Raw genomic sequence first — 26,198 nt, forward strand, 5'->3', positions numbered from 1 at the left:
TGCCTCATCTACAAAGCTTAATCCAGGACACAATATGTCTTAAAATATCACTATAAAAAGATTCTCAGCCTTGCTTCAGCACTGGTGTATCCAACATACAATCAGATTGTGTTAGTGCTAGAGAAAACATCTGCAGGAAGAAAATATCTCCACAAAGAATGCAGCCTTTATGAAGTATTTTCCAAGATAGTTAATGTACTGGAAGAAGAAAACAATCTACAGCGACAGGATGTTGTCAGTCTCCATTTAGCAACAGCATCTTTACCTCTTTGTCAAACTCCTGGTCAGGATCTGACATACTTCGGGAAGGCATGGCTCCCCCCACATCACTGCCACCTGAGATGGAAAAACAGCAGCTTTACATCTCTTGTTGAAGCCACAAACAACACCTTAGAACTGAAAAGCTTGCTCCCAGCCTTACTTGATGAGGGCCATGAAATATAGGTTTTGCTTCTCTGCTGCTGTTGCTGCCGTGAGAGGTTAGCTGTAGATGGACATGGTTTTTCATCCTGTGCAGCAGGTAAGACGCTCTGCAGTTGAAATGAAACACTTTGTTAGCCAGCAACAGAATCTATCCGACTAGAGGTTACTCGTGAAAATTCTGCCGTGCTTTTGAAGCTATTACAACTCGGTGTTGGTAGAAAAACTCTGAACTTACTTGACCACATCCACATATTTTCAGTAACAGACACAAACCCTGAGAAAGACAGAGAAAGAACTAAGCCCCATTGCAGCCACTGGAACCTGTCAGCCAGCAAACCCTCTATGAAGGGGCAGTGACTGTGCCAATAGCTCTGCTTCCTTCCTCCTCCTGCTGAAAGGATGAATGCATTATCCTTACAGAAGCTAGCAAAGGACGAGAAAAATCCTGACCAGCAGCTATAAAATGGAAGGGACACAGCCTCAGAAGTGTACCTCTGCACCTTGCTCTTGGAGATTTAGCTATTACATAGCTCACACTGCTGTATATGTTAAATGCAAACCAAAAAAATGCTGCTGCAGACTCACAGTGCTTTAGTTATCTTCCAAAGCATTCATTCCCCCCCGCCCTTTTTTTTTTTTCCTCTGCAGTTGTCCAAATGGCACAAGCACACCATTCGTATTTCTGACAGCACACAGCTACTCCTACCCTTGCTAAGGAAGCAGAGGAGGAACAGGAAGAGGAAGAAAGCAGAGGGGAGCCTTGCAGTGAGGAATGGTCACTTGGGAAAAGGATTTCAGTGGACACAGAGCTTGTGAAAGACATGCTCCAAGCCTGCAGGAGGTGGGATCAGATCAGAATGTAGAGGACGAGGGGGAAGGAAATTCATTCTGTTATTTTAAGGTGACAAACAAGAAAAAGGAAGGAGGAGAGACTGATTATTTACATAACTACTAACAAGCTCCCAGCAATGATATCTACTTCTTTCAGTGTCTCCTTCTTAAGCCAGCAAATAGTATTTCCGTGCAGAGGATTTAGAGCCACTGCACATAAATAAGGAAGGTTCACCTTTCTCAAAATGTCTAGAAGAAAAATTTGGTACTTAGATAGTATTTGAATCCTACACAGTAAATTCTCATGTTTTCTTTTTCCTGAGCAATTGCACGTGCACATACATCTCCCTCCCTTCCAAATGTATTTTTACCAGCGGGAGGTCCATGAGAACCTGCATTCCATCTCCTGGTCCCATGTGAGCCACGTGGTTGAAATTTGTTGGGTTAGAAATCATCTTTGACCTTAGCTCTGGATCTCTGAGCATTTCCCTGAAGAAAGCAGAGTGATTTTTACTCTCAGCATTCCCAATCTTTGCACGTCATCATGTAGAACCAGTTACAAAAAAAGAACTTCATTCTCACCGTCTCTGCTGTATTCGCTCTTCCTCGGGAACCTTAAATACAAATCTTCTTTTGCTCCTCGTTCGAAGCATTTGCTTTTTGCTATTGTCAGATGTTTCTGGTACACTGAGGACAGCTCCAACTGTAATATCACAATGCAAATTTGTATACTTAAGAGTCATGCTGACCCGAATTATCCAACACAAGTTCCATCTCATGCAAAGGTAACATCACTTAAAATTATTCAGGCAGCTTGGTATCATTTTCCCATTTCTCCCCTTGCTCAATACTCACCTGCAAACTTGTTCTTGAAATATATTAGTCTTGGTGGCTCACAGTTAAGGAGGTTCAGCGTGCCATCCATGTTTAATGGTCTGATCTGTTTTCAAGAGGGAGGCAGAAATCAACTGAAGCTTAGCATACACTGGGAAGGAACACCTCCCTTGGAATTAAACCAATTAAGTTCTATATTCAAAGAAAAGTACTCACCCTTCGCAGGCCAATAGTCTGGACCCATTCCATAGTGTTAACATCAAATACATCAACACCATATTCACTGTACACTGTTACGTATGAAGAATTGCAACCTGCATAGATGTAAGAACAAAGAGAAGACCCTCATGTGGCTTCAGAGGTCCGTACCTGATGTATATTTAAGCAAATTTTAGCAGTAACAAGTTCTCTACCTTACTCTACATGTAAGCTACATTTTAAAACATCAACCTTTTTCCCAAGCCCACTTTCAAACAGACATTTTTTTGCCATAACAGACTTGCTAATGACAGCTGCCAGCATCACAGAAAGATTTACCTCTGACCCTTCCAGTACTTTTAAGCTTTCAATGATGATTTCATGAAACTGCAAAACGCCATCTGAAGTTTGCAGATGCACACTAATTTGGCACTTGGTAGGAATCAAGCGACGCGCTTGAAGCTCGCTTTTCTACAGATGCAGATTACTTCATTTCGGAAGCAACAAACTACCCACACATCTGCTGCGTGCAGGGGAAAAGAGGGTCACCATCTGTGAGGTGGGTCATGAAGTCACGATGCAGTTCTATTCTGAATTTCCTTCCTTTCTTGCTAACAATTATCTAGCTTTAGATATTCACGTATGGGTTGCTTTCATCGGGTTAACACCAAAATGTCACAATGGTTAAGACTCACAATCCATTTCGTCTTTTAAGCCTTTTTTAAAACATAAAGGGCACCTGCAGACAAGCTTATTTCAGGTCTAACAAAAACTAGAGATTGCTACAGCTTCATATCAATGTGCTCCTACTCACACAAAGTCTGTGTCCTGATGTAAAGAACAAGTTACTAGAAATTTATCGCATTTAGTAGAGAAAAGATAGTCTGGGAGCTGCTTCAATGAGCAAAAGGAAAATAACCCAACAGGACACTCTTTACAAGAACTGAAACAGTGTTTTGGTGCTGTTTTTTGTGCTCATTCACAGAAATCCTTGGACAGCTACCATATATACGTATCCCAGAAGGAACTTAATGGTCAGCTGTTGATTTTATGGGGTTGGCTTGGATGTACAAATAAAGGGAGAGCACAGAACACCAGTCAGGAACACTGAGCTCCTGCGTGGCACAGCTTGCAGCCCAGGCAGAGCTCACCAGGTCCAGAGACCTGGCCCCACCTGCACTGGCCTTGCCCACAGTGTGGCTCCCAGTGCTGAGCAGGCTCTGAGCACACTGCAGCTAACAGCCCCACGCTGCCTAAGCCCCTTCAGTTCACATCCAACACTCAACTGGCTGCCCAAAAGAAGGGAGCAGACTGTGCTTGCACTGACCTTGGAGTCTCCTATAACCCATATTATCCACCAAATCCTAAAACCTCCTGTGCTACAGCAAAAGCTACCACAGGGAAAGAGCTGTTTTCACTTTGATGGTCTCCTGATGAGACAATTCATAAGGAATAAAAAACCAGCCACCATCACATCAGGTCTGGGAAAGAAGACAAGGCTGATGGAAAAGGAAGTAATCCAGTTTCCTTTGTCTACTATTCTAAAAAAATAAAACAAACTGCACATATTAGAGAGCTATAAAATAGTTTACAGTATGACCAGCTTCTAATAATAACAGACAGAACAATTAACTAGCACGTCTAGTCAGCTGAAATACAGAGAACTGTAAAGCTGATAAAGGAAAAGGAAACATTAGCTTTGGCTAATGGTGCTTTAAAGTAAATTTGCAACAACATTGTTTCCTTGTACCTTTTCCTCGGACTTCTGTACAGAACTAGGTCAGAGGAAAGCAAGCAAACAATCTCAGTTTGAGACAATTAAAGTTAAACAAACTGCCATTAGGGTCTGGCCTGATCAAACCAATGAGCACCGACCTGCTCTGTGTACTATTTAAACAAAAAGATATTTCTTGCCTTCAATCATCTGAAACACTTTAATTGCTATTTGAGCTCCAAATAGAAATCTGAGTTTTATCATGTACTGCCTCTGACTACTGAAAAATGTTCCACATGTGCTTCTCTCCTAACCAGCTGATAAACCAGAGCTCCTGAAAAGGACAGAGCAGATGAAAAGATATCCTTTACCTGTTTCTATTCTTTTTGGAAATTCTCTCCTTCAAAATACAACAAAAAGGAGAAAACTGCAACCAGCTGCCACAAGCAATATTTCTACTTATTTTGTTACCCTTATGAACCTTCAGAGTAGCAGTTACATTTAGTCTCCAACTTCCTACTGTGCTTTGAACACAGGACACAGAAGATAATCCAAAGACAACCAAACTTTTAGGTTCTCTAGAGGAGCTGAGACCTATGCAGAATTTCCTGCATTGAGGACTACTCCAGAATTCTTGTACTGCCCTGCATCCAGGATTACTCTGTACAAGACATTTTGCATTCACCATTCCTGAATGGGTTTAGAAACCATTTGGATGTGGTGCTCAGGGACATGATTTAGCGCAGGGTTGCTAGAGTCTGGGTAGTATGGTTAGGTTGTCTTTGGACTTGATCTTTAAGGTCTTTTCCAACCTGAGCAATTCTATGATTCTATGATTCCACTGTCAGTTATTCTGCGTCCTAGAACAAAACAAAGCATTTTTCTTGCAGCTTCCAGGATCTCAGCCCATGAGATTGCCAAGTCCAAAACTACTGTCAGGATATGCATCCTGTTAACAAAACTTAAACTGTTGGCACTGAAAGACAAACCGAAGCAAAATAGAATACATGCTGATTATTTTTAGACAAGTAAAGCAGCAACAGGGATATGGCAACAGAAAAACATATACATACTACAGGCAACAGGAGTTGCAGGCCACATTAGTTCCTGCATGCGCGACCTTCGACCTTGCGAATCGACGTATACTCCCATATGGCTGAAGCAAAGCAGGTATTCCTCATTACTGAGCTCCACAGCACAAAGGGCATCAAAAGACTGCTGTGAGAGGAACATAAGTGAGGGGTCATTAGGATTTACCAGGTTTATAGATTGTCCATCTCCCTGGATGGTCAACAGAGAGAACCCAGACTGGTAGCCAACACAGAGCTTGTCCTTGAACACTGTCATCCACTGAACAGTTCCTGGAGCCTGAATTTCACTGAATTTTTTGTGGAAAGGTTTAGTTCTATGAATTTCATAGCAAAAAACCTGCCGTTTAACAGCTACAAACAAACAAGTCGCAGAACTCTTCTTTAGCGTTCCAGTTGTAATCAATTGGCAGCCTTTAGTTTCTGCAAGCTTAATGTCAAAGCTTCCTTCTGATCCGTCCAGAGAGGCCCAGGGGAAAAGGTGAACATGATGGTTCCGGCCACAGATGAGGATGATGATTTTCTCTTTGGGAGCAAGCTCGATCTGGTACACCTTCTTACAGTCAGCAGCACGGACGATCACTGCAAAGGAAACAAGAGCTGCCTAAGTCAAACAATAAACCTGCAAGGTCTGGAAACAAAGCAGAGCTATACACTGACGTCCAAAAATAGATCTAAACACAGACGCATACAGATAACAAACAACACTTATTATATGTTAGATGCTGTTATTAATTCTCAGAACAGTGAAACAAAGCATTCCTGTAACTCTTTTTATTGAGATAAAGCTTCATGGCATTGCAGGATAAGGTTGCTTAACCTTTAGGGGAAATTCAGGAAAAAAACCCAAAAACTAATATCCGTACTACCTACTCACTGTCACACCATGTACCTTCTGAAACTGGCCCCACACTCGGGAAAAACATCAGTATTTTGAGTATACTAGTGGAGTAACACTGAATTAGCAGAACAGAAAGAGAAGAAATGTAAAGTATTTAATGCTAGGAACTGAAGATACAGAATGCTGTTAGTGTTGGCAAATGCCATATGCAAATACAAGAGCCCTACAGCCAGTGGATGTTAAATACCTATAGGGAAAGGCAAAAAATGTTGTGCACACTGGGTGAAGGGGAAGCAGGAATTAGCTTAAACTGGAGCAGGAAAGGTTTAATACACACATTAGGAAAAGCTATTTCACACTACAGACTATTTAGGTTATCTATAGAAACTGGGGAGACTTCACTGTTTGAAGATCTCAATATTGAGCTAGCAGCATCTGACAGGCTTGGGCACAACTTGTTCTGGCAAGGATCTTTCATGTAAGCAGCTGCCAGTTCATTAACACTGACAATTACAATTGCCTTAAAATGACAGAGATTATTATGTACGAAAATATCATTACACACAGGAACTGGCCACAGAAAACTTATGGAAAACATATTTTAACTTAAAACCAAAACTGATTATTTGTTTTCACACTTATACGTGGCACTGTGATGTGGTTATTGCTTCTGTAAGAAATGACCTTTAAATGAAACACATTGTGCGCAAGAAGCTACCCTGGAATCTCTGGAATTACTTGCATCTTAAGTTATGTTTATATCTAAGTACTTACAGAATGGTGACCACTGGAATTTTACTCAAAGGAAAGGCATTCATTACTGTGAAAAAGAATTTCAAATATCTGATGTCTTTACATACAAAGTAGTTTCTCCTAGAATTGGGCAATGGCCTATTCTAAACAAAAGGAAGCAGTAACAGTTTGCTTTTTGCCTCAAAAACAATCCTACCAGACAGCCAAAGATGTTAAATTCCTATGCCACAAAAGTAAGGATTTAGAATATCATCTGAATTTAGAGTGCTTCATCAGTTACAAACAAGCACGTTTTTCACATGGTGCGTTTGGCTGCTTTCGAAATCAAAGGGAAATAAATGACTAATGTTTCCAATGGCAATTTGGAACAGGATATATAGCTGTAGATTCTTTTGCTTTTAAATTCGCACTGCTCATTAGAAATATAAATTTTATTAATTCAGTTTGACTCCAATAGTTTATTTTATACTGCAGTAAGATATCATGGAGTATCAGATTTCAAGAAACTGCACTGCAGAATTAAACAGACGTGTTTTACTGGTTTAGCCCCTAACTGTCCTTGTTCTCATCTGCTAGTAAGCCTTTTGGCCTCTACACTTTCTCTACCATACCAAGACATGTCTGCCTCACTTGTCTGTGTTTGTGACCAGGATATAAGCCTAAAGGGGAAAACGCTTCCTTTATTTCTTATCTGAGACGACAGATAATTCAGTGTTAGAGAGGTATGTCTGCTGACCAGTGACTAAGCAGCATTCACTTTACTGAGACACCAGAAAGCTGTTCTGGATGAACTTCTGGAATGGACATGGCAAGTCATGGGAAAGAACAGGCTGAAGCAGTCTCACTTTTCTCAAAGAAGAGGGTAGAGTGTATCAAAAAGGGGAAGGAAAAGAGCAGGTTTGGAAGGAAGCATTAGGTCATGGGGGTAAAGAAATAATGGAAAGGCAGGCAAGTCATTTACTTTGGCCACCATCAGTCACATAATATGAGTGGCTGTCAAATTTCTACCAGCTGTAAGAAACAGAAAACTGTACACAATGGCTTTAACGGGCAAAGTCTTCTAAACACTTTTTTGTTGCTGCCTGATTTCTAATTAGAGCCAGTTTCAGTCCTCTGATGGTGCATGTTACACAAGTTTCCATGCCAAATTTCTTTCACTTAGTTCAAATTCTATTTAATAAGTGCCTGATAATTCACTGTGCATCAACTGCTGCTGTGTGTGCTCTGATTACTGAAGCGTTTGGCTGTCTACTGTGGGAACAAAGTTAAGGTGAGAATGTGTCAGAGTATGCCCAGTAAACTGTCCCTTTAATTTCAGCCAGTCAACTGAATATAATGATAATGAACAAATTAGTGTTTATATCTCACATTCATTTTTCATTCTCGTCAATTAAATGAATGCTTTTGATACTTACTGTACTTGAAGGGCTGTTGTATAACCTATATTAAAACAGCACTGAAAGTTATGGAGCTCACTGTTCTGTACATAATTACTGCATTCATTATGGCCTAACTTACCGTCACGGGTCACTTCTATCACATACAGCCCTTCTTCTGAACCAATTGCTATTCTATCTCGATCTAAACCAGGAAGGGAAAAAGAAAGGCTATTAGTATATCTATATTTTATCATATCTTTAAAAGAGACCGTTTTCTTTGAACAGCTGGAAACATTTCTGGACAAAGATTTTCAACAGTAAATCAATTTTGCTTTAGCTTATGTAGCTTGTCAAAAGCATGCTGTACAATGTATATATGCTGTATTGCTCAAACAGTCTGCTCAGCAATCACTATTTACCCCAAGAGGATGGAGAAATCCAAATAACCAGGGTAAGATTAGCACTCTTCCCCATGCCTTCCTATTGAGATATTCATCTGAGGAATTCAAAGCATCAGCATTCTTATTACAGAAGCCCACCTAAAAGCTTCAGCAACTCTCACACACTTATAAAAACAAACATACCTACGATAGCAGCAGCTAAACTCGCTTTAATAAGAGGCAGTGTACTGTCATAGGCTTCTTGTGGAATATGCACAACCTGGTTTTTCAGTCTGTTTTTGTGCAGGATAGACTGCAACCCTTCTAGAATTCCAACCCACTTTCTCTTCTCATTCTCATTTTCGGTCAGGATCAGTAGAGAACAAGACTTCGAAGGCAAACCTAAGAGAGAAGCTGTCACCTTTTAAGAGACAGAGAAAATAAAATTAGTAACAGTAATAAGAATCCTTTTTGACAATATTTTATTGTTATCCATAAACGAGCTGATTACTTTGTCAATACTACTCTGACTTAGGAAGTGGCCACTTTGTCAGTATTAAATGCTTCCCAGAACTGTGAACATAAAATGCCACAACATACCTAAGTGGTAAGCAATGCAGCACATGCCTAATATGGCCACAGCACTTCAACAAAAATGCACAAGCTTCAGCGGTTTTGTTTAAAAACACTCAGTCTTGCTTAATCATTCTGAATCCTAAAATATGGGCAAGGAATCCTACATTCCTTTCCCACATGAATCAATGCATGCAAGCAAAGGCTCCTTCCTGCTCTGAAATGGAATTTTAGATACATGCAATAATTTGTCCCAGTCTCCCCCATCGATTTCTAATAACTTACTGATAATGAAACACGTGCTTTCAGTATCAGAGGCATTTTAAACCCAATGGCATTGCTATTATTGCTGTTCTAGATTCTGATTTTGCTAATTTTTAAAATACTTGTCTGGAGAGAAGTGCAAATTGTATCTGCATTAAAGGCCTGAAAGAAAACAATCTTCTGTAAATGAAATACTGAACAAAAATGAAAACAGCTTCAATTAACTTTCAGGGAAATCATCCTATAGGTCTCTGAGCAGAACACGTTCTGAATAACAGAACCATCCAGGACCTTTCCAGGAACTCAGTCACGGAATCATAGAACTGCAAGGTTGGGAACAACCTGCAAGATCATCTAGTTCAACCATCCTTCAGCTACCATTGCTACCACAAGCACTAAACCATATCTCATAGCTCCACAACTAGATGCCTCTTGAACACTGCCAGGGACAGCAACTCCACCACCTCCCTGGGCAGCCATTGCAGTGCCTGACCACTCTGCAAGAGAAAAAGTTCTTCCTCATGTCTAAAATCTCAATGTTAGTTTTGCACCCCTTACAAAGAGACTGTGGGAACTGAGAGATCATGAGAACTGTGTCTTCTGTCATAGACAGCACAACAGTCAGTATCAGCCTTTACAGCAGGCTGGCAGAACAACAACAGTTAAACAGAAAAAAAAGCAGAAAAAGGTTGAGGAAAAAAAAAGAGATGGTTGGAGTTTGAGCATTTCTTTCTCAATTTCATGGGGAATCAGGTGGAAATATTTTGGAGTTTAGCATCATCTCGGCGTTGCTTTCTGGTAACAGACAATCCAAAAGAAATAAAAATCTCCTTCTGGTACATCACAATATCATCACGTGTTGTGTGAAATAACACACAAAAGAAAGATGCCGTATTCTATACAAATGATGTAAAGTAACCACCTTAACTGTTTTGTATACGCAATTCTATAACATTATGTCAGTAACGTGCAGATCTAGGAGATGATGTTCAGGGTGAATCAAATGAAGCTACAAAAACTGCTGCTCTTGCAGGAGAGGATGTTTGCAGTGAGGGTGATGAGGCACTGGAAAAGGTTACCTAGTGTTTGTTTTTTTTTGATGCCCTATCCCAGACTTCCAAGGCAAGGCTGGATCAGGCCCTGGGCAGCTTGATCTAGCTATGCATGTCCTTGTTCATTGCAGGGGAGTTGGACTGGACAGTCTTTAAAGGTCCCTTCCAAATTTAAGGATTCTATGATTCTATACCACTGGCTTCCAGTTACAGGGACTCCCTTTTTGAAGAACTAAGAAAAAAAATGGTGGACCAGCATCTTCTCTGGTCCCTGTCAAAAGGACATCTAAAGAGCCCCACATACCAGAGTTTTAGTTAATTCATCAAATTTCTTAAATGTAGGGGATAAGCTGATTAAACACAAGGCATTCTGTCATCCACACAAATATTTCAATACTGGGACTACTTGACAAAAGCAGAAAGTCAAGCAAGCTGAACTGTGTAGATGCCTTTTTCTTAAATGAAGCAACCAAACCTCCTCAGTGTGGAAGACAGAAGGCAGATGTGAATAAATAAAATACCATTTAGTAAGAGGAAAAAGAAGGTAGTAGTGAACTAAAGGATGAAAATGTAAGGTAGAAACTATTTCAACAACAACAACAAAAAAAGCAGAAAAGCAAAATGAATGTAGAACTCAAGTAGCCAAGATGTTATCTAAATAAAACAAAAAATAAAACTCTACAGCACCAAGTCACTGGCACTGCACGTGACTCGCGGCTCTTTGGCTTCCATGTTCCACTGACTTGATCCAAATGACTGAGGTTCAGAGGACGCTGAAAACAGTGAGAGTTTCTGTATTGAAATGCAAAGAATTATAGATGTTGGCTATTAACAGACACTTCCCTACATTTTAAAATTCCACATAATTCACAGAAAATCTAGGAAGGAAGGTTTTCTCTTATTTAAAACTAAACACAGCATTCAGGTAGAACGGCAGAGATGAATTCATAACTAAGCTAATTACTTTATCTTGTTTTCACAATTCCTACTATAGTGATGTTTGAAATTGAGGAAATAAGTTTCTAATGTACTTTTTTACTTAAGACAACACACGGTAAATCAAAATCAGCAAGTAAAATCCAGCTTCAGTCTAATTTGTTACAGCATCGATTCTCAAAGCTAGAGCGCTCCAAAACCAAGAAGAGAAGAACAGGATCCAGTAATGCCAATGGAAGAGGATACAAAAATACACTTAAGGAATTGAGTTCAAAGAAAAAAAAAAAAAAAAAAAGGCAACTTTATATGCAAGGAAGCACCAAAAGGAAGAGAACTTCATTCTTTTTAATTCAGTAGGAGGAATATCATATTAGTTTTATACACGTTTCAACACATTTCTACACTTCTTATACTTTTGCATTCAGGGAAAACAGAATTTGCATAGCTTAATAAACATTAAACATGGATGAAATACTTCACTATGAAAACAGAATACCAGTGTTCAATTTGTATTATCTTTAACAGTAAGTTGATAGCCATACCCTGAATATACAAGGGATGTCTTTACGAGTTGCGTGTATTACATCTGGCGCTAGGACAGAGCTCACAGAAAAATCTTCATCTCTAGCAAAAAAAGAGAACAAGAGAATCACGTACATGCACACACAACCATACTGAGCAAAATCTAAGTGATATCACACTGATTTCAATAGGCTGCAATCTCTTAACACTGCACAGAGGTCACAACTGGGATCACTTGTTTGTTACGCTATGACTCCCCTTTACCTAAACAACTCACAAGCTTTAATTATGGTTCTACAGCGTTCGTACGTGTAACTAAGTACACCTGAAGTTAAGTGGGCTGGCTTTGTGTAGTTTTGCTTTTACCAGCCACGCCTATTCTACAATTAGCAGCAAGAATATTGCTCTTCCAGCCCAGCAGACACATTAGAAATGAATAATTCATACCTCAATGTGTAGCATGAGAGGGGCCTTTGGAAAAAAAGAAAAATCACATAAAAAGCTCTTGGCAACATAATTACAGTTTGTGGGATTCAAATAAGGGTTTTCAAAACAGCTAGATTTTATTCTCTATTACAGTAAAATAAACAGACATTGGAACAACTTTAGCATTTCAGGACGCTCCACCCCAGAGGGCTTGTCCACACAAGCCTTTTTAAACTGCATTTTGACCAAGTTGATCATCATAATTGCCAATTTTAGTGCAAAGATGACACTAATGCCACTAAACTCGCCTATGCTAGAATTCACAGCTGTGCTAGTTAGCTTCTGTTAAAACATCTAAGAGTCTTCAGAAGACAGATTCAAAGAGGCAGCTACAATAAACAGATAAGGCATACTACAGTCAGTATAATATCTGGCTAAGTTGCTTCAAGCAATGTACTGATGAGAATGCTGCTATTTTCAATAGATATAGCACTTCTGCTGCCAGCGTGTCAGAGAACTGACATTGATGATACTCAGAGAATAAATGTGAGAGCAGAGCAGCAGTACTGATGTAATCCCACAGTACTACTGTCTGGGAAAACATATAAATCAACATGCTTGGGAATGCAAACTTAATATTCAACACTGTGTTGTAACATTATAAGTTACTACAGTTGATATTTCTGTAAATTCAAATTTTAAAACTTTTTTGTTACTCTGATGAATGCAAGTCTCAGAACTTTTGCATACAGTGTTCAGTGTCACAAATGGTTCACCGTGAAAAAATGACTCCTGTGAGAAGGCAGAGTCAGAGGCATCAGCATGGTCAATTAGCTGGTGCTTATCTGAAGGCTGCTTCAGTCTTCCTAACTTTCCTGAAATCACTGACTGTGTGACAATCTGACTCACTGTTCAGGTGGGCACGCAGCAGAAGAACCCATCCACCAAGAACACTTGTTTTCCATTTGGGCATATGGAATTCTAGGAAGAAGCATGCTAATACTCTGATACTTGTGCCTTCTCAGAAGTCACTCAAGTGACTCACTGTTTTTGAGCCACTTCTTTCAGTCTAAACTTAGCTGGCATCTATACTCAGAAAATAAAGTCTTCTTCAAAGCAGACTTTTTATGATCCAGAAGTTTCTTGCATATTTAAGTACTCTTGTTAGTGGGGAAAAAAAACCAAAAAACAGAGGATTTCTCCTCTATCATAGTGACACAAACCTGAGATCCAGGACTTGACTTGCAACAACTCCAGGCTGGGTGGATTTTCCTTCAGGCACATCATATAAGAAAAGTTTACAGTCACAGACAACTGCATAGGCTCTCTGCCACCCTTTCTTGACTCCTGTGGGCTTTGGAACCTGTGTAGAAGTAACTAATTGTTTATTAAATGTAAGCACATGCAGCAGACACAGAAAGCAGGGACATTTAGATAAACTATAATCAATGGATTACAACACAATTTACATGCTCTTTAAAATGGAGTGAAAATCCAGTAATTGAGCAAACATTTATCCTTCCTTAAGCTCTTATATTCTCTGTTACAGCATAATAAGTATATTAAGTAGCTTTAGGATAAACAGTGTAGCTTGTGTAATACGCAAACGCCAAAGTGGTCAGGCAGTTTACCTTCTATATGTCTGCATCAACTATGACAGAAATTCTTTAATGGAATGCATTGGATTTTTTTTCCTTTTTTTTTCTCTCTTAGCACCTATTAAAATTCTAGCTACTAACCTTTGGCTCTTGCAGAAAAAACAACCTTTCTTCTACATCTAAAGCAACTAACGTTATACAGATGTCACCTAAAGTCTTATGGCTTTAGCACAATTTAGCTGCACAGCTGTAAGTAAAATGTGCTGCTGTTCTCTTGTCCAAGAACAAACGACTATTACCTTGACATAACCTTTATAGGCAGTTCCTATTCCTCTTTGTACATCCACACCAAGAGGCCTTTTGGCTTGCTCAGGTGGAATAGGGCAGACCTGAGGAGCGCTGTCCTTGCAGGAAACATGGCATGCAAACGAACACACTAAATACAAAAGAGAAAATCCACAGTGAAACATGTGCATGAGTGAATCGTAACAGGAGATTAATGCAGTTTATCTACCCTTACAAGAGAAAATTGATTAAATACAGTGAAACTGCCAGTCAAACATAACAAGAGTTCGCCATGCTAAAGGAGTGAGCACACTTAGATGTGCAAAAGACTCTCCAAAGTGCTTTTCTGTTTTCAACCCATGATTTCCATAAAAGGCAGGAAGTGACTTCACATCTCAATGCTGCTTATAAAAGTATTTTCCAGAAGGAAAGGGATATGGTCAGTCCTGGTACTGCTAAGCAGCAACCAACTCAACTACAGGAGAGAATGTGTATTAATAATGGAAGAATACAAATGATTGGGTAGGAAACAAGATAAAGATAACAGGTGTTCAATTTGATGTTAGTATGCAAGAGAGTCTGAAGTTGCAAAAATCAAGTAAAACTAAAACTCCAAAAAACAGAAAGGCTAAAAGCAACAAGCATAGGCAGTAGACTTGAAGGTGTAACAAAGCAGAAACCAGGGGACAACAGCCGAAATTGAGGATGATGTGAAAAGGGCATAAATATATTTCAGAGCTAAAGTAAGGAGCAAACATATGCTATACTGATCACTACATTCTTTCTTACCATTCACTCCACTTTGTGCTGCGCCAGCAAGAGACAATGGTCTCCTGTCTACAGAGCACTTTATAAAGAAGCACTACATTTAAAAAGCACAGAATGCATGACATTTCACTTAAGACAGACTTCCAGAACTGCAGAGTGAATCAACACGTTATGGAGAGGTACCTGACCCACAGTTTAGGGGCCAGATCTCTCCGTAGACTTAGTCTTGTTTGCCACTGTGTTCCTACCTCTAGGTACAGGAAGGAGGACAGAGACATGGCACTGTCATGCTTCTTCCTCACCATATTCTCAGACGCAGACATTTGTCAGATACTCTGTGCACATCTAGTCCTGTAATTAGGAAGGGTCAAAGGAGCCCAGGAACATATGGTAGATAGGAGCAGCATACTTCTGCTAGAACTACAGACTGGCCTACAAACCTCTACCTCACAATGCCATTGGGAACACACAGGAGAGTGGGCAGCCCAGGGCAGCCTGCTGGCTTGTGTGCAAATCATGCACACAAAGCATTGCAGGTGTTGCTCATGACCAGATAATGCATTCAGCTCATTCAGAAGGCACCATAATTGGTGGGACTGTGCAAATCAAGGTACATTAGGTGCAGTACAGGGCCAGTTCCACAGGCCTCTGAAAGTACTGCTATATTTTACTAAAGCCTCCAGCATTAGAAAAGAGAAAGAATTGGACAAAGCAAGTGATTGGGGGTGGAACATAGCAAAAGTTTTGTTCTACTGCAGTCATCTCTATTCTTATGTCAAAGTGATTCCAGTTTTTTTCTATAGCTATCAAGACTTGGAGCAGAAGAGGCAAACACTGTACTAATGATGCTCTGCTCACATGCAAAAAGAAGAGATGCTGATACTAAGGGGTGTGGAGGGGAGGAAAGACAGTTTAAAACTTGTAGGAAGAGATGCAAAACAAGAATTCTGAACTGCCAGCAGGAGACAAAAGTGTGCCCCAGGGCAAGAGCTAGCAGAACTGTAGATGCTCTTGGGGAAGAAGAATCATTGGAAGACCTGTCAGGAAAGAAGCCCTGAAGGGCAGATGATGCCATCTGAGTGTGATGCTGGAGGTGTGGAGAGGGTGTCAGAGCAAAAACTAAGCTGGGCAAAGAAATACAATAAAACTATACTGTAGTATTTTGAAAAGATGTGTGGAACACTCACTGACTTGATATGTCTCACCGAGTTGCATGCAACACAAGAGAAGTATTTTCAAATAAAATTATCTCCAAATACTCAAACATGGAACTCAGTGGTACACATGCATCACAGAAAGCATTTTAAATAGGCTCAATTGACAGCAAGGCAGGCTATAAGCAAAAAAAAGATTAGTGCATACTCTTCCCAAAACACAGGATTTATATTAAGATTTGTATGCTATCAGTGTCTTTTTTGCTTCACTATACAGACAGAAAGCACATCTGGCCTGCGCTCAACTCACACTATATATAACAGCACTAATGGTAGCAACAGTACAGCAGGACAAGGAGAAATGGTGTTAAGTTGAGGGAGGGAAGATTTAGGTTGGATGTCAAGGGGAAGTTCTTCACAAAGAGAGTGGTGAGGTGCTGGAATAGGCCCTGGGCAGCCTGGTCTAGTATTAAATGGTGGTGGCCCTGCATGTGGCAGGGGGAGTTGGAGATTCATGATGCTTGAAGTCCCTTCCAACCTGGGCCATTTTGTGATTCTGTGTAATGGTCTAATGTGTTCTTTGAATTTAAAAGCCTGATGCTGATACAAAAGAAAGAAAAGGAGAAGCATTCAGTGGTAGCTACTCTTTCACTCCCTTCCCAAGGAAATAATTGCTTTAAAATACATTAGTGTTTTCAGATAATTTTTTGGGGGGGACAAAGGGGTCAACTTGCAGAAAAAAGCAGAAAGTCTGAGTGACTCACCATCACAGGCATAACCTTGTCGAACCAATCCCACCATAAGTGAGGTGCAATGACTGCACTGAGTAGGGCTTGTAAATGACTTGATATTGAGCTGGTGAGCTTTAGGCTGTAAAAGATACATTCAGGATAAACAAAAGAAAACAACTTTTCAACTTATAAAATGAAAGCATGCCCATTCCCCCTCCCCTTCCAATACATCAGTGTGTGTTATGAAATCTGGGCTTTTAAGTAACTGCATCTTGTAAGAGGTGCTGCAAGATAACAGTAACGTTTAGTTCAAATCGTAGAAGACATTCGAGCCAAATCCTCTATTTATTCTGCCATCCCTTTTGACAAATCAAAGCCCATCAACTTGCATTTGGTAATACCTGAATAAAAACAGAGACCTAACAAAGAAACAACACATGACAAACCCAAACAGGACAAACACAGATGGCTAATTAACAAATGGTAATTCTTCCTTAGTTCAGAATATGGTTAGCACAGTCCCCCTACCTTTGGTACAGCTAGAGAAATGGACTGAATGGTGGGGGAAGGAGCAGCAGGCATCCTCTGAAGCCGAATTGGTTCCTGAATCACAAAAAACTGTAATTGAGCAAAACGAGGGTTCAAGAATTTGTTTTAAGGTTGGGGTGGCAAAGCTTATTGTTTTCTGTTTTTTTTTTCTTTTTTGAAAATTATCAAAAATTTGTCAGAAACACTGCAATTCTGATTTAGTAGAAACAGATTGTGTTCTAAAGCACTCACAGGAAAGCCTGCACACTAACAAGCAAGCAGCAGTACAGAAAACATACAAAAATGAGGTACATCAACATACACAGAGCCAGCAAAAAAGTTTCACATTTGCAACTATTCTCAAAGCAGATGCAATTAACACTGCCATGTTACACATAAGCAACATTCAATCTTGCCTCTTCATACAAAAGCTGCAATATATACTGATAATGAACAAGACAGAGAGACTTTCCACTGCATTACTCTTCAGAGTAGAATAATGATTCCCTTACTTCTTGTTGCTGCTCTGCAGTTACAACTGAAGTAGATGGTGAAACTTCTGATTTGGGACCCTGTGTTTCCTGCTCGCTAATGGAGCCAGTCTGCAAAAGTGACAGCAAACATGTTAGATTAGATACCACAGATACGATAAACTGTCCCTAGGCCAACAGAATGGAAGTTCAAAGTAGCTACAATGAACAGCTCACTGCAAAAATAAATGAGAAACTTTGTTCATTTCTGTATGCATGCATCTAACAATTTTATACTCTTAAAAAGTCCTTCCTCAAAACAAACCCTGCCACCTGATGGAAAAGCTGTAAAGCTGGAAGCACTAAGATATGCAAAACCCAGTAGTAGGCAGCATAAATACTCTAACAATCTGCTTTTCCCAGAAAGACTGTGTTGATTCTCTTGCAGGCAGGTATGGAATGATGTCTGAGAAGCTTGGCAGTAATCCATAAAACAGCTCATTTCTCATGGTAGCTTATGCTACACTAAGATTTTTCTAGCACACAGCAGCCACCACAAGAAAAATTCTTTGAGTAATACTACACAAGGTTTTTAAAACTAAGCAGTTTTTTAGAAGATGATTTCTCATCCTATTTCCACTTTGATAATTAAAAATAATCACATTGTCTTATCACACTGCTCTACGTTTCACTAAAATTTAAAGCTAGCACCCGTTAGAAGCTCTCAATTTCACACTTACATTAGCAACTACTAATTGCCAGCACAAGGGGGAAGTATGCTACAATTCCAGAGCTAAAGAATCTGGGTGTGGAAGCAGGGTGCTGTATTACTGTTCTCTGAGGACATCATGGAAATCACGATTAACAAACATCAGATTAGACTTCACATAAATGATGTAATTAGCACTAAAGGCAATGAGTAATGAATCACTCACTTCCCAGCTAGTTTCAACAGAAAGATCACTCAAATTCAGTTAGCTCACTAAATAGATTCGGGTATTTGTTATTTTTTTTGTTTGTTATGAATTGATTCGTAGGGCTGGGCCACTGAAGATCAAATTATACCATTATGCAATATGAACAATTTAAAAATGCTAGGCGTGATTCAGCTTTAGCCATATAGACAGTCAAAATCTAAAATAATAAGCCTGTAAAAATGTATTAAAAGAAAACTAAACTAGCTCTATTTAGTGGATTAAATTATAGAGATGCTAAGGAAGCAACATCTAGTTTTAGAAGGCCATTTTTACTATGATAGGTCACAACAAAATAAGGAGACAAAACTACTAGCAAGGACTTACTTCTTCCCAAAAGGCTAGCAGAGAAGATGTAGACGAAGAAGAAACAGAATCCTTTGTTGTAACAGATATGAGGGATAAAAATGATCACTTATCACCCACAGAAGAACTTCAGATGGAAAACTAGCAGGCTAGCTAAATAAAACGTTTTATGTGGCCCAATGATATTCATTCAAACTAAACTAACCTAGAGCAGATTACATAGATGATCCTTAAATATAAATGTGAAAAAAACTGCTAATGGAAGTTACTAAGTACTGTATCAGGAATTTTAATGTAATTCATCAAAAAATGCCACTTGCATTCAATCAGTGAGTATGCATTTATTGCTGGATCTGTAGACTGGATCTTTTGTAGTTACCGCCTTGATGTTCCACATTACTATTTTAAGTGTGTTTGCTGATTTATAAAGCAACATCAAAGTTGGTAGATAAAAGCTATCCAGATTGTAGTGTATGTAAGTAATGTTTCTCTCTTCACCTCATCCACGTAGCTCATCTCACTGCTTAAGCAGGAAAGCCAGCTTGGACATTTTCTAACCGAGAACAGCACAGACACAAAGTACACACATGCAAATATCACAGCATGTCCATGAGCTTTCTTTTTGGCACCAGTAAGAATTTGAAAAACGACAGAAAGCGTACAAATTTCACATATATTATCTCACCAGACTAATTAGGTTTTAACCTCAGCCCTTTTAACTCAGCTCCATAAACATAACAGATCACTCTTTCCAGTTCCAGCTCGTAGCTTTATCCTGAACTGGCAATGTGTTTTGCGAAAACAAAAAAAAAACCCTCAAATCTTCAAGGATCAGGAGTTCATGAAGTAAGGAGACGTGATTCTGTGTTGCATTTAACAGCTGCTTCCTTGGGGAATGCACAGTTTTTTCTAAGCAAAACGCCCTTGGAGCTGCTATGTGTATGATTAGTTTTCTAAGGATCAGAGGGTGTGTCACAATGAACTTGCAGTATCATCATCTGTGGGTCCTCTGATTCTCTTCCCAGTCCCTTCTACTCTGACCACCCCATGAAGATCTGGAGCCAACAACTGTATATATTTGTTTAAGCACTCTTTGAACTGTGTGAATACATGTGGTTTTTTTAAAATGTTAACTAGCATCTTCCAACTCCAAAGTATTTAATCCCTTATTTGTAATAAGCTGCGCCAGCCTTTCTAAAACAATCTGAACGTATAGTATTCAGCCAAAGGCTTGAGACTGACTTACAGAAAACAGAATGAAGACTATGCAATGTAAGCTTATGGGAGTATTTCCTAAAGGTGGCAGCTTCTCTTCAAAAAGCCAATTAATCTGACGTCTGCTGGTCATTCAATTCTACGACACACTAACTTGTCCAACAAACCAGATATAAATTTGTTACATAGGGCCCAAGTGTTACTTTTAGGTAATAAAAATACAACTTAGCTATTACATCTTCATTGTTAGTTTATGTAATAACTCACTCTGAATGTCAGATCACGTGCAAGAGGAGAGGTGTTGAAATATTCAAAAATGGAATCCTGAAAGTCTGGAAGTTTGAGACCTAAAACCCAAAACAGAATAGCCTTAGCTAAAATGCAATATCAAACGCTGCATTAGAACTCTGTTAAAACGCAGCAACTTCAATTACCTGGATCTGTCCTGTATTTTTCTTCCAGTTTTCTCCTTAAGCCTTCCATCTCTTCCAACAATTCTCTGTTCTTTGCTTCAGATTCCTTTAATTTACTAATGTAACAAAATAAGATCAAAATACAGTTGTAGGTATTTCCAAGTCAGGAATGCCTGCCTCAGACTTTTTTTTTGGTTGTTTTTTTTTTTTTGGGGGGGGGGGGGGGGACGCAGGAGGATAAGTATATTTTTTCTAGGCTTATTGATTTTATTTTTCCCCTAAATTAGCACCTCACTTCTTGGCTAGACAGTGAGAATTACACTTAAGACTCTTGTTACCACTGCAAATATTTGCCAAACACAATTATTATAATACTAGTTTGGTCTTTTCTTCCCAGTTAGCTTATTAAAAAAAATAATTGGTTTTGCTTTCAATCTGCTGTTGGCCATACCTTATACCTCAGGTGCCTAAGATCCCTATCTTATTCCTGAGATATTCGCAGCAGTGTAAAGTTAACCTGAACAAAGCGTTAAGAGTTCTCAGTTGACAACACTAGAAATGCAGTCTATAGAGTAGGATCTTCCAAGCAAAGTCCACTAATATGGGCACAAGGGAACAATCTGAAAAAAAAGCTGTTACTATTACTATTACTATTCTAATTTAGAGCTGCACATTAAAACCCAAACATAACCAAAGCAGCTATTACCTTTCAAAAGATATGTTTGCATCTTTAACTTTTCGTAGCTCTTCTTGAACTAGTTGTTTGGCACGAATTTCAGCATCGAGGGCAGACTGTAATTCCAGCCTAGCTGACATATCCAACTTCTGACTGCGTCGCACTTTCCAAAGTGGATCCTGTGGCAGTAAGTTACTGAATATTAATATCAGATGTCTAAATGTATTTCCATAGTTGTTCACAGATGTAAAATAACTTTCACACTGGTTCAGAGAATGCACTTTTGATTAATTATGGACACTACTCCTGCTACACAGAAATCAGCCAATAGCCAGATTTTATTTCGTAAAAACAAAGTAACAATCATTTGCTTTTAATGGTCATACCATTAACATAATATGCTTGAAGTCAAATTGCTAGATCACTGAGCATGACAGTCAAGCAAAGAATCCACTGAAAATGGCTAGCTTTCATTGTTGAAACTATAAAAGTGTACAGAACTTGCACAGGGACATACTGGACTTTAGGAGTTTAGATGAATGTATATAGTTTATGTAAGACGTAATATCCTAAAATATAACATGAAGAAAATGAAGTAATTTGGGTCTTGAAATATTCTGGATACCCAGGGATTTTCATCTAAACAGTTCATATGTTCATTAAGCATTGTACACTACACAAATCCTCACCACCACAAGCTAGTTTTCCAAGCTTTTCAAAGCATTTTTCAGTGTGGACTACATTTTCAGTGTTCCCGAATGGATATTCTCTCTAGTCACAGATGAAAATGCAAATAACACTCATGAAAATGAGAGCCTTTTTTATGTTGAGAAATAATTAACCTTAGATCAGGTTCTGCAGAAGTTACAAAACCAGCTGTAATATACAGAACAGACAGCATTCTTTATTCTGGGCCAATTGCATTTGATCCAATCTTTCTTCTTATAAAACCACTCAACGTTATGATCGTTTCTCTATAATGCAGGCAAAGGCTAGACTGTAAAAAGTCATAACCTTCTCTTAGTTTTTCCTATTCATAGGTTTAGAAGGGATGAGTAACTTTTATCTATATAAATCAGCAGCAGATTGACTCTTTCCACAGCATCTGACTGTGCAGACTGGCACTGCTAGGGGTGTGGGCTTCCATGGGCAGCTGCAAGTGTTTCTCCTTTTCTGTATGTAGGTATTTAATACCTGCAAGGCAAAACAGTGCTTTTGCCTTAGAAACCATACTCCTTTGAGAGGGTTTCACCTCTTCTATTTTTGAGAAATCATGCAACTACTACTACATGGGAAAGACTACGACACAAGGTCTCACTGTCCTACAGTGCATAAAGCTACAGGCTCTCATGAGTCACTAGTTTGTAACAGTACCAACCAGTTAAAACTTGTTCAAAATACTTGTACAAGAGAAAACTTATTTTGTCACTGTAGTGGCAATTAAAATTATTCTCTTGCATCTATTGTGGTGAGGTACATTTCTGTGATCTCCTTTATGGGTTTAATCCATTGTTTCTACTCTGTAGTGTGCAACAGTTTTTAATGGTAGATGTTAGTAAGAAATACCACTGTAATTATCAAATTCTGATTGCACGATCCAAATGAATTTAACAAGCCATAAGTAAAACTAGTATGTCTTTAGCAGAGCAGAGGATTTATTAGAAAAAAAAATCTGATTTTGGACAGATACTGAGAATGTGGCTGAAACTAAAACTGTTGGCTTCTTAGACATCCCCAGAACATTCAAATGCTTGTATTTTCTTACCAGTGTTCGTGATCCCAGACTGGAACTTCTCAAAGATTCTAGTTCTTCTGTCATTTTGGAGGCCAATGCTTGGAGATAGCCACGAGCATCCTTTTCATCACTTACCCTATTGTGCAGTTACAAAAAGGTATCAGTGAACAGTTTCATGGATCACAGCAACAAAGGCTATACTACCAAATAATTAGTGTTTGCACCAGATTTAGGAATGTGGCAAACATGGAGAGAGCATAAAAAACTTTCCCAGCAGAGAAGATTGAATACTGCTCGTATTGCCTGCTTTAGGTTTTTCTTGTGTTTGATTCTCTTGATTGTGGCAGTTACCAGGGAAACTGAAGCTTTCCTTCTGCCATCAAGAAGAGTTCTGCAGAGATTTCTCTGTTATTTTTTTGTAACATGATCTGCACATTGCTTGCTGGATTTTTATAAGGGCTATTGTAAAGTTCTCCTATAACATTTGGAAGGGCAAGTATAAAAACTATGAAGCCCCACACCTTGCACCTCTCCACTCAGTAGCTGAAATGCCTTTTCAGGCCTAAGTATTAGTCAGAAACTAGACATTCATCTAATTTGTAACCACTGATCTCCAGCAGCAGCAACACTCACATTCAGTCAGCAGAAGAAACATGTAGGTGACCAAACGTCTTGCATTCAGAAAATACTTGCATGCTAACCCAGGAAACAAGAAGGAAAGACTGATGTGTGAATTAAGTGCAAGTGTGTGTCTCATACAACTACTCAGGGTCTGTGTTAACGTGGACCTTTAAATCACGACCATCTTCCTGACAAGGCTTACCAGAATGTTCTAAACTTTGTGGTTTAATAACCACTTAAGAGTTTGAAGCAAGTTGACAACCAAACCCTCTCCTCTGCACCTAATGGTATCTGACAATTTCATTTAGAAATCTTATTAGTCAGCTCTTCTGCAAAAGCAAAAGAAACAATTCATCATCACTCCAAAGCACCACGCTTTTGTTGATTCCAGACATACAAAAAAGGGCCTGGCTATACATAAAAAAGAGTGCAATCAGTATTTCAAAAATCTCAAAGTGGCCATCAGGATCTCTGAACAATACATACCACTGAATAATTTCTGCAATCTGAGCTTCCCAGTGAGCAACAGACTCCTTCTTTGCTGCTAGGTCTTGGAGCTCATCATCTAGTTGCCTGTTCTGTGCTGTTAATTTGTCCACAAAGGAGCAAAGCTGAAACAAAAGATTTCCCCTTTACATGAGTTTCATACATTTAGCAATGTGTATGTCCACATACTTACAGAATTTGAACAAACAACACAGGAAATTGTATTTCATTTATTATTTTTGCAGAACTGGATCATGATCAGATCCTGACAATAGAATACATTTCCAGTTCATACAAATCAATCCAAAGCAAAGGTGCAGCAGAGGGAAGCAAGCACAGGGGCTATGGTGAGGAAAGAGGCTTAACTGTAATCCATCAGGAAGGCAAGCTGGCATCGTAAATGCTTTGCCCTCTGTGAAGCTTTCACACAGAAATTGGAAGGTGGTGCCCTCTGAGTTGCAGGAATTGGTTCCACAAAGTGCAGTAACTGAGACGCTAAAGCTACTACTTGGCCAGATCTCTGATACTTCTATGGCCAGAACTTCACTTGTTTCGCTATATATTGCCTGAACATTGACTGGTACTGTTCAGACCAATGAGAACATTATTTCAACACTGCACAGAAGCAAAATGTAATTCTTGCTTTGCTAAAAAATGTTTCCTAAAATAATTACCTTCTCATTTTCTGTTGTTAGCTTTTTGTTATCTTCCAAGAGCATAGATCTTTCACGCTCGTATTTCTCTTTCATTGATCCCACTGCTTCCTCCATTTCACTGTGCCTAAGGAGGACAAGAAACACAAACGTGTACAGCAAGACTGCAGAATCTATAGACTGGGATTTTCAGAAAAACATGAACAGAATTAAGGTGAAACACCATCCTGAGCTGTTACCTGTACAATGCAGCACACATACAAAAGAAATCCCTGGTTATTAATCATGTCCCTAAAACTTACCTCTCTCGCTTTGTTTTCTCTAATTTATCCTTCAGTATCATGATCTCTTTCTGCAGTGCAAGCTGATGGCTCTCTGAATCGTGTACTTCCTTTTTCACGTTTTTTACTTCTAGAACATGTGATGCTTCTCGCCGGACCAGCTCCTCTTCATAGAATAAGATTTTCTTTTCCAGCTCAGCCTTCATCTTGGAAAGCTCCTGCTGATGTTCTAGTGTGGCTCCTGCTGCCCGCCCCCCCTGCTTCACCTGCAGAAGAGTGGAGAAGAGAACTCATCAGGAAAGGACTACAATCCTTATATTTTAGGAATATCATCTGAAAAAGAATTGTCCCATTGCAACACTTTGGAAAATTTTTGTCTAGGTCCTTAATGGCTCAAAAAGCTGCCTTCAAGGGTTTAGCTCCTTAAGTGACCAACTTTGGACCACGTGGGTTTATTTAAAAAGAAAAAAAAGAAAAAAAAGAAAAAAAGAAAGGAAAATAAATCTAACAGATCCTAATCAGGCTAGGTCAGGTTTCTAGTAATGCTGTAATTTTTATCCTGGTATCAACAGCTGAGTAAGCAAAAATATTGCAATTCCTGTGTCATGAGTAAACATTAAAAAAAGAAAAAAAAAAAAAAAAGAAGCAACCTTCAGAGCTTCCAGTTCATTTTCCAGTTGTTTGCAGAAGACTTCACTGTGTTCACGAAGCTTACGCTCCTTTGATGCTTCTGCCATAACTTCTTCAAGTTGGGATTCCAGCTGTAAAATCAGAGTAATTTAAAGTCATTTCAACACAAGATAGGGCTATGTGTATCATTCATTTCCTCTCCTCCACAGGGATGAGTTTTCCAGGGCCTTGAAAACAAAGCTTTTCCTTATCTCTATCTTACATTATACCACTATAACAATGCTTTCAGAGTTTCATGATAATGTTTTGCCTTCAGTGATCCAGGCATCTGTCTTTTTCAAAGCACAACTACTACCAAATGACTTTTGGTACTGATATAAACCACATTAGATACATGCACGGATAACTGCAAAGCTTTTATTAATGTTAAGAGAAGGAATCAGCACTAGGAATTCACTGC

At 39.1% G+C, this 26,198-nt stretch overlaps 1 protein-coding gene across 3 annotated transcripts in view; it reads right to left on the bottom strand.

Moving 5' to 3' along the window:
- The window catches only part of CDC42BPB (CDC42 binding protein kinase beta), an 87,418-nt gene that overhangs the window by 3,546 nt on the left and 57,674 nt on the right, over nucleotides 1–26,198 (bottom strand). The window contains exons 14-36 of one of the 3 annotated variants that reach the window (XM_042870547.1): nucleotides 25,759–25,869; nucleotides 25,130–25,374; nucleotides 24,849–24,954; nucleotides 24,175–24,299; nucleotides 23,098–23,203; nucleotides 21,363–21,511; nucleotides 20,678–20,772; nucleotides 20,511–20,590; nucleotides 17,791–17,880; nucleotides 17,279–17,353; nucleotides 16,784–16,889; nucleotides 14,112–14,248; nucleotides 13,438–13,577; nucleotides 11,809–11,890; nucleotides 8,646–8,862; nucleotides 8,201–8,263; nucleotides 5,074–5,670; nucleotides 2,305–2,402; nucleotides 2,110–2,194; nucleotides 1,837–1,957; nucleotides 1,626–1,743; nucleotides 422–530; nucleotides 266–336 (exon numbers count right to left, since the gene is read on the bottom strand). In XM_042870547.1, the coding sequence (XP_042726481.1) occupies nucleotides 266–336; nucleotides 422–530; nucleotides 1,626–1,743; nucleotides 1,837–1,957; nucleotides 2,110–2,194; nucleotides 2,305–2,402; nucleotides 5,074–5,670; nucleotides 8,201–8,263; nucleotides 8,646–8,862; nucleotides 11,809–11,890; nucleotides 13,438–13,577; nucleotides 14,112–14,248; nucleotides 16,784–16,889; nucleotides 17,279–17,353; nucleotides 17,791–17,880; nucleotides 20,511–20,590; nucleotides 20,678–20,772; nucleotides 21,363–21,511; nucleotides 23,098–23,203; nucleotides 24,175–24,299; nucleotides 24,849–24,954; nucleotides 25,130–25,374; nucleotides 25,759–25,869 (3,126 nt within the window). Of the gene's footprint in view, nucleotides 1–265; nucleotides 337–421; nucleotides 531–1,625; nucleotides 1,744–1,836; nucleotides 1,958–2,109; nucleotides 2,195–2,304; nucleotides 2,403–5,073; nucleotides 5,671–8,200; nucleotides 8,264–8,645; nucleotides 8,863–11,808; nucleotides 11,891–13,437; nucleotides 13,578–14,111; nucleotides 14,249–16,783; nucleotides 16,890–17,278; nucleotides 17,369–17,790; nucleotides 17,881–20,510; nucleotides 20,591–20,677; nucleotides 20,773–21,362; nucleotides 21,512–23,097; nucleotides 23,204–24,174; nucleotides 24,300–24,848; nucleotides 24,955–25,129; nucleotides 25,375–25,758; nucleotides 25,870–26,198 lie in introns of all 3 variants that reach the window. The other 2 variants (XM_042870474.1, XM_042870620.1) reach the window with 2 other exon arrangements.

Source organism: Lagopus leucura, unplaced genomic scaffold (genome assembly GCF_019238085.1).
Source record: "Lagopus leucura isolate 7727_CA_CO unplaced genomic scaffold, USGS_WTPT01 Super-Scaffold_1, whole genome shotgun sequence".
NCBI classification, from domain to species: Eukaryota; Metazoa; Chordata; class Aves; order Galliformes; family Phasianidae; genus Lagopus; species Lagopus leucura.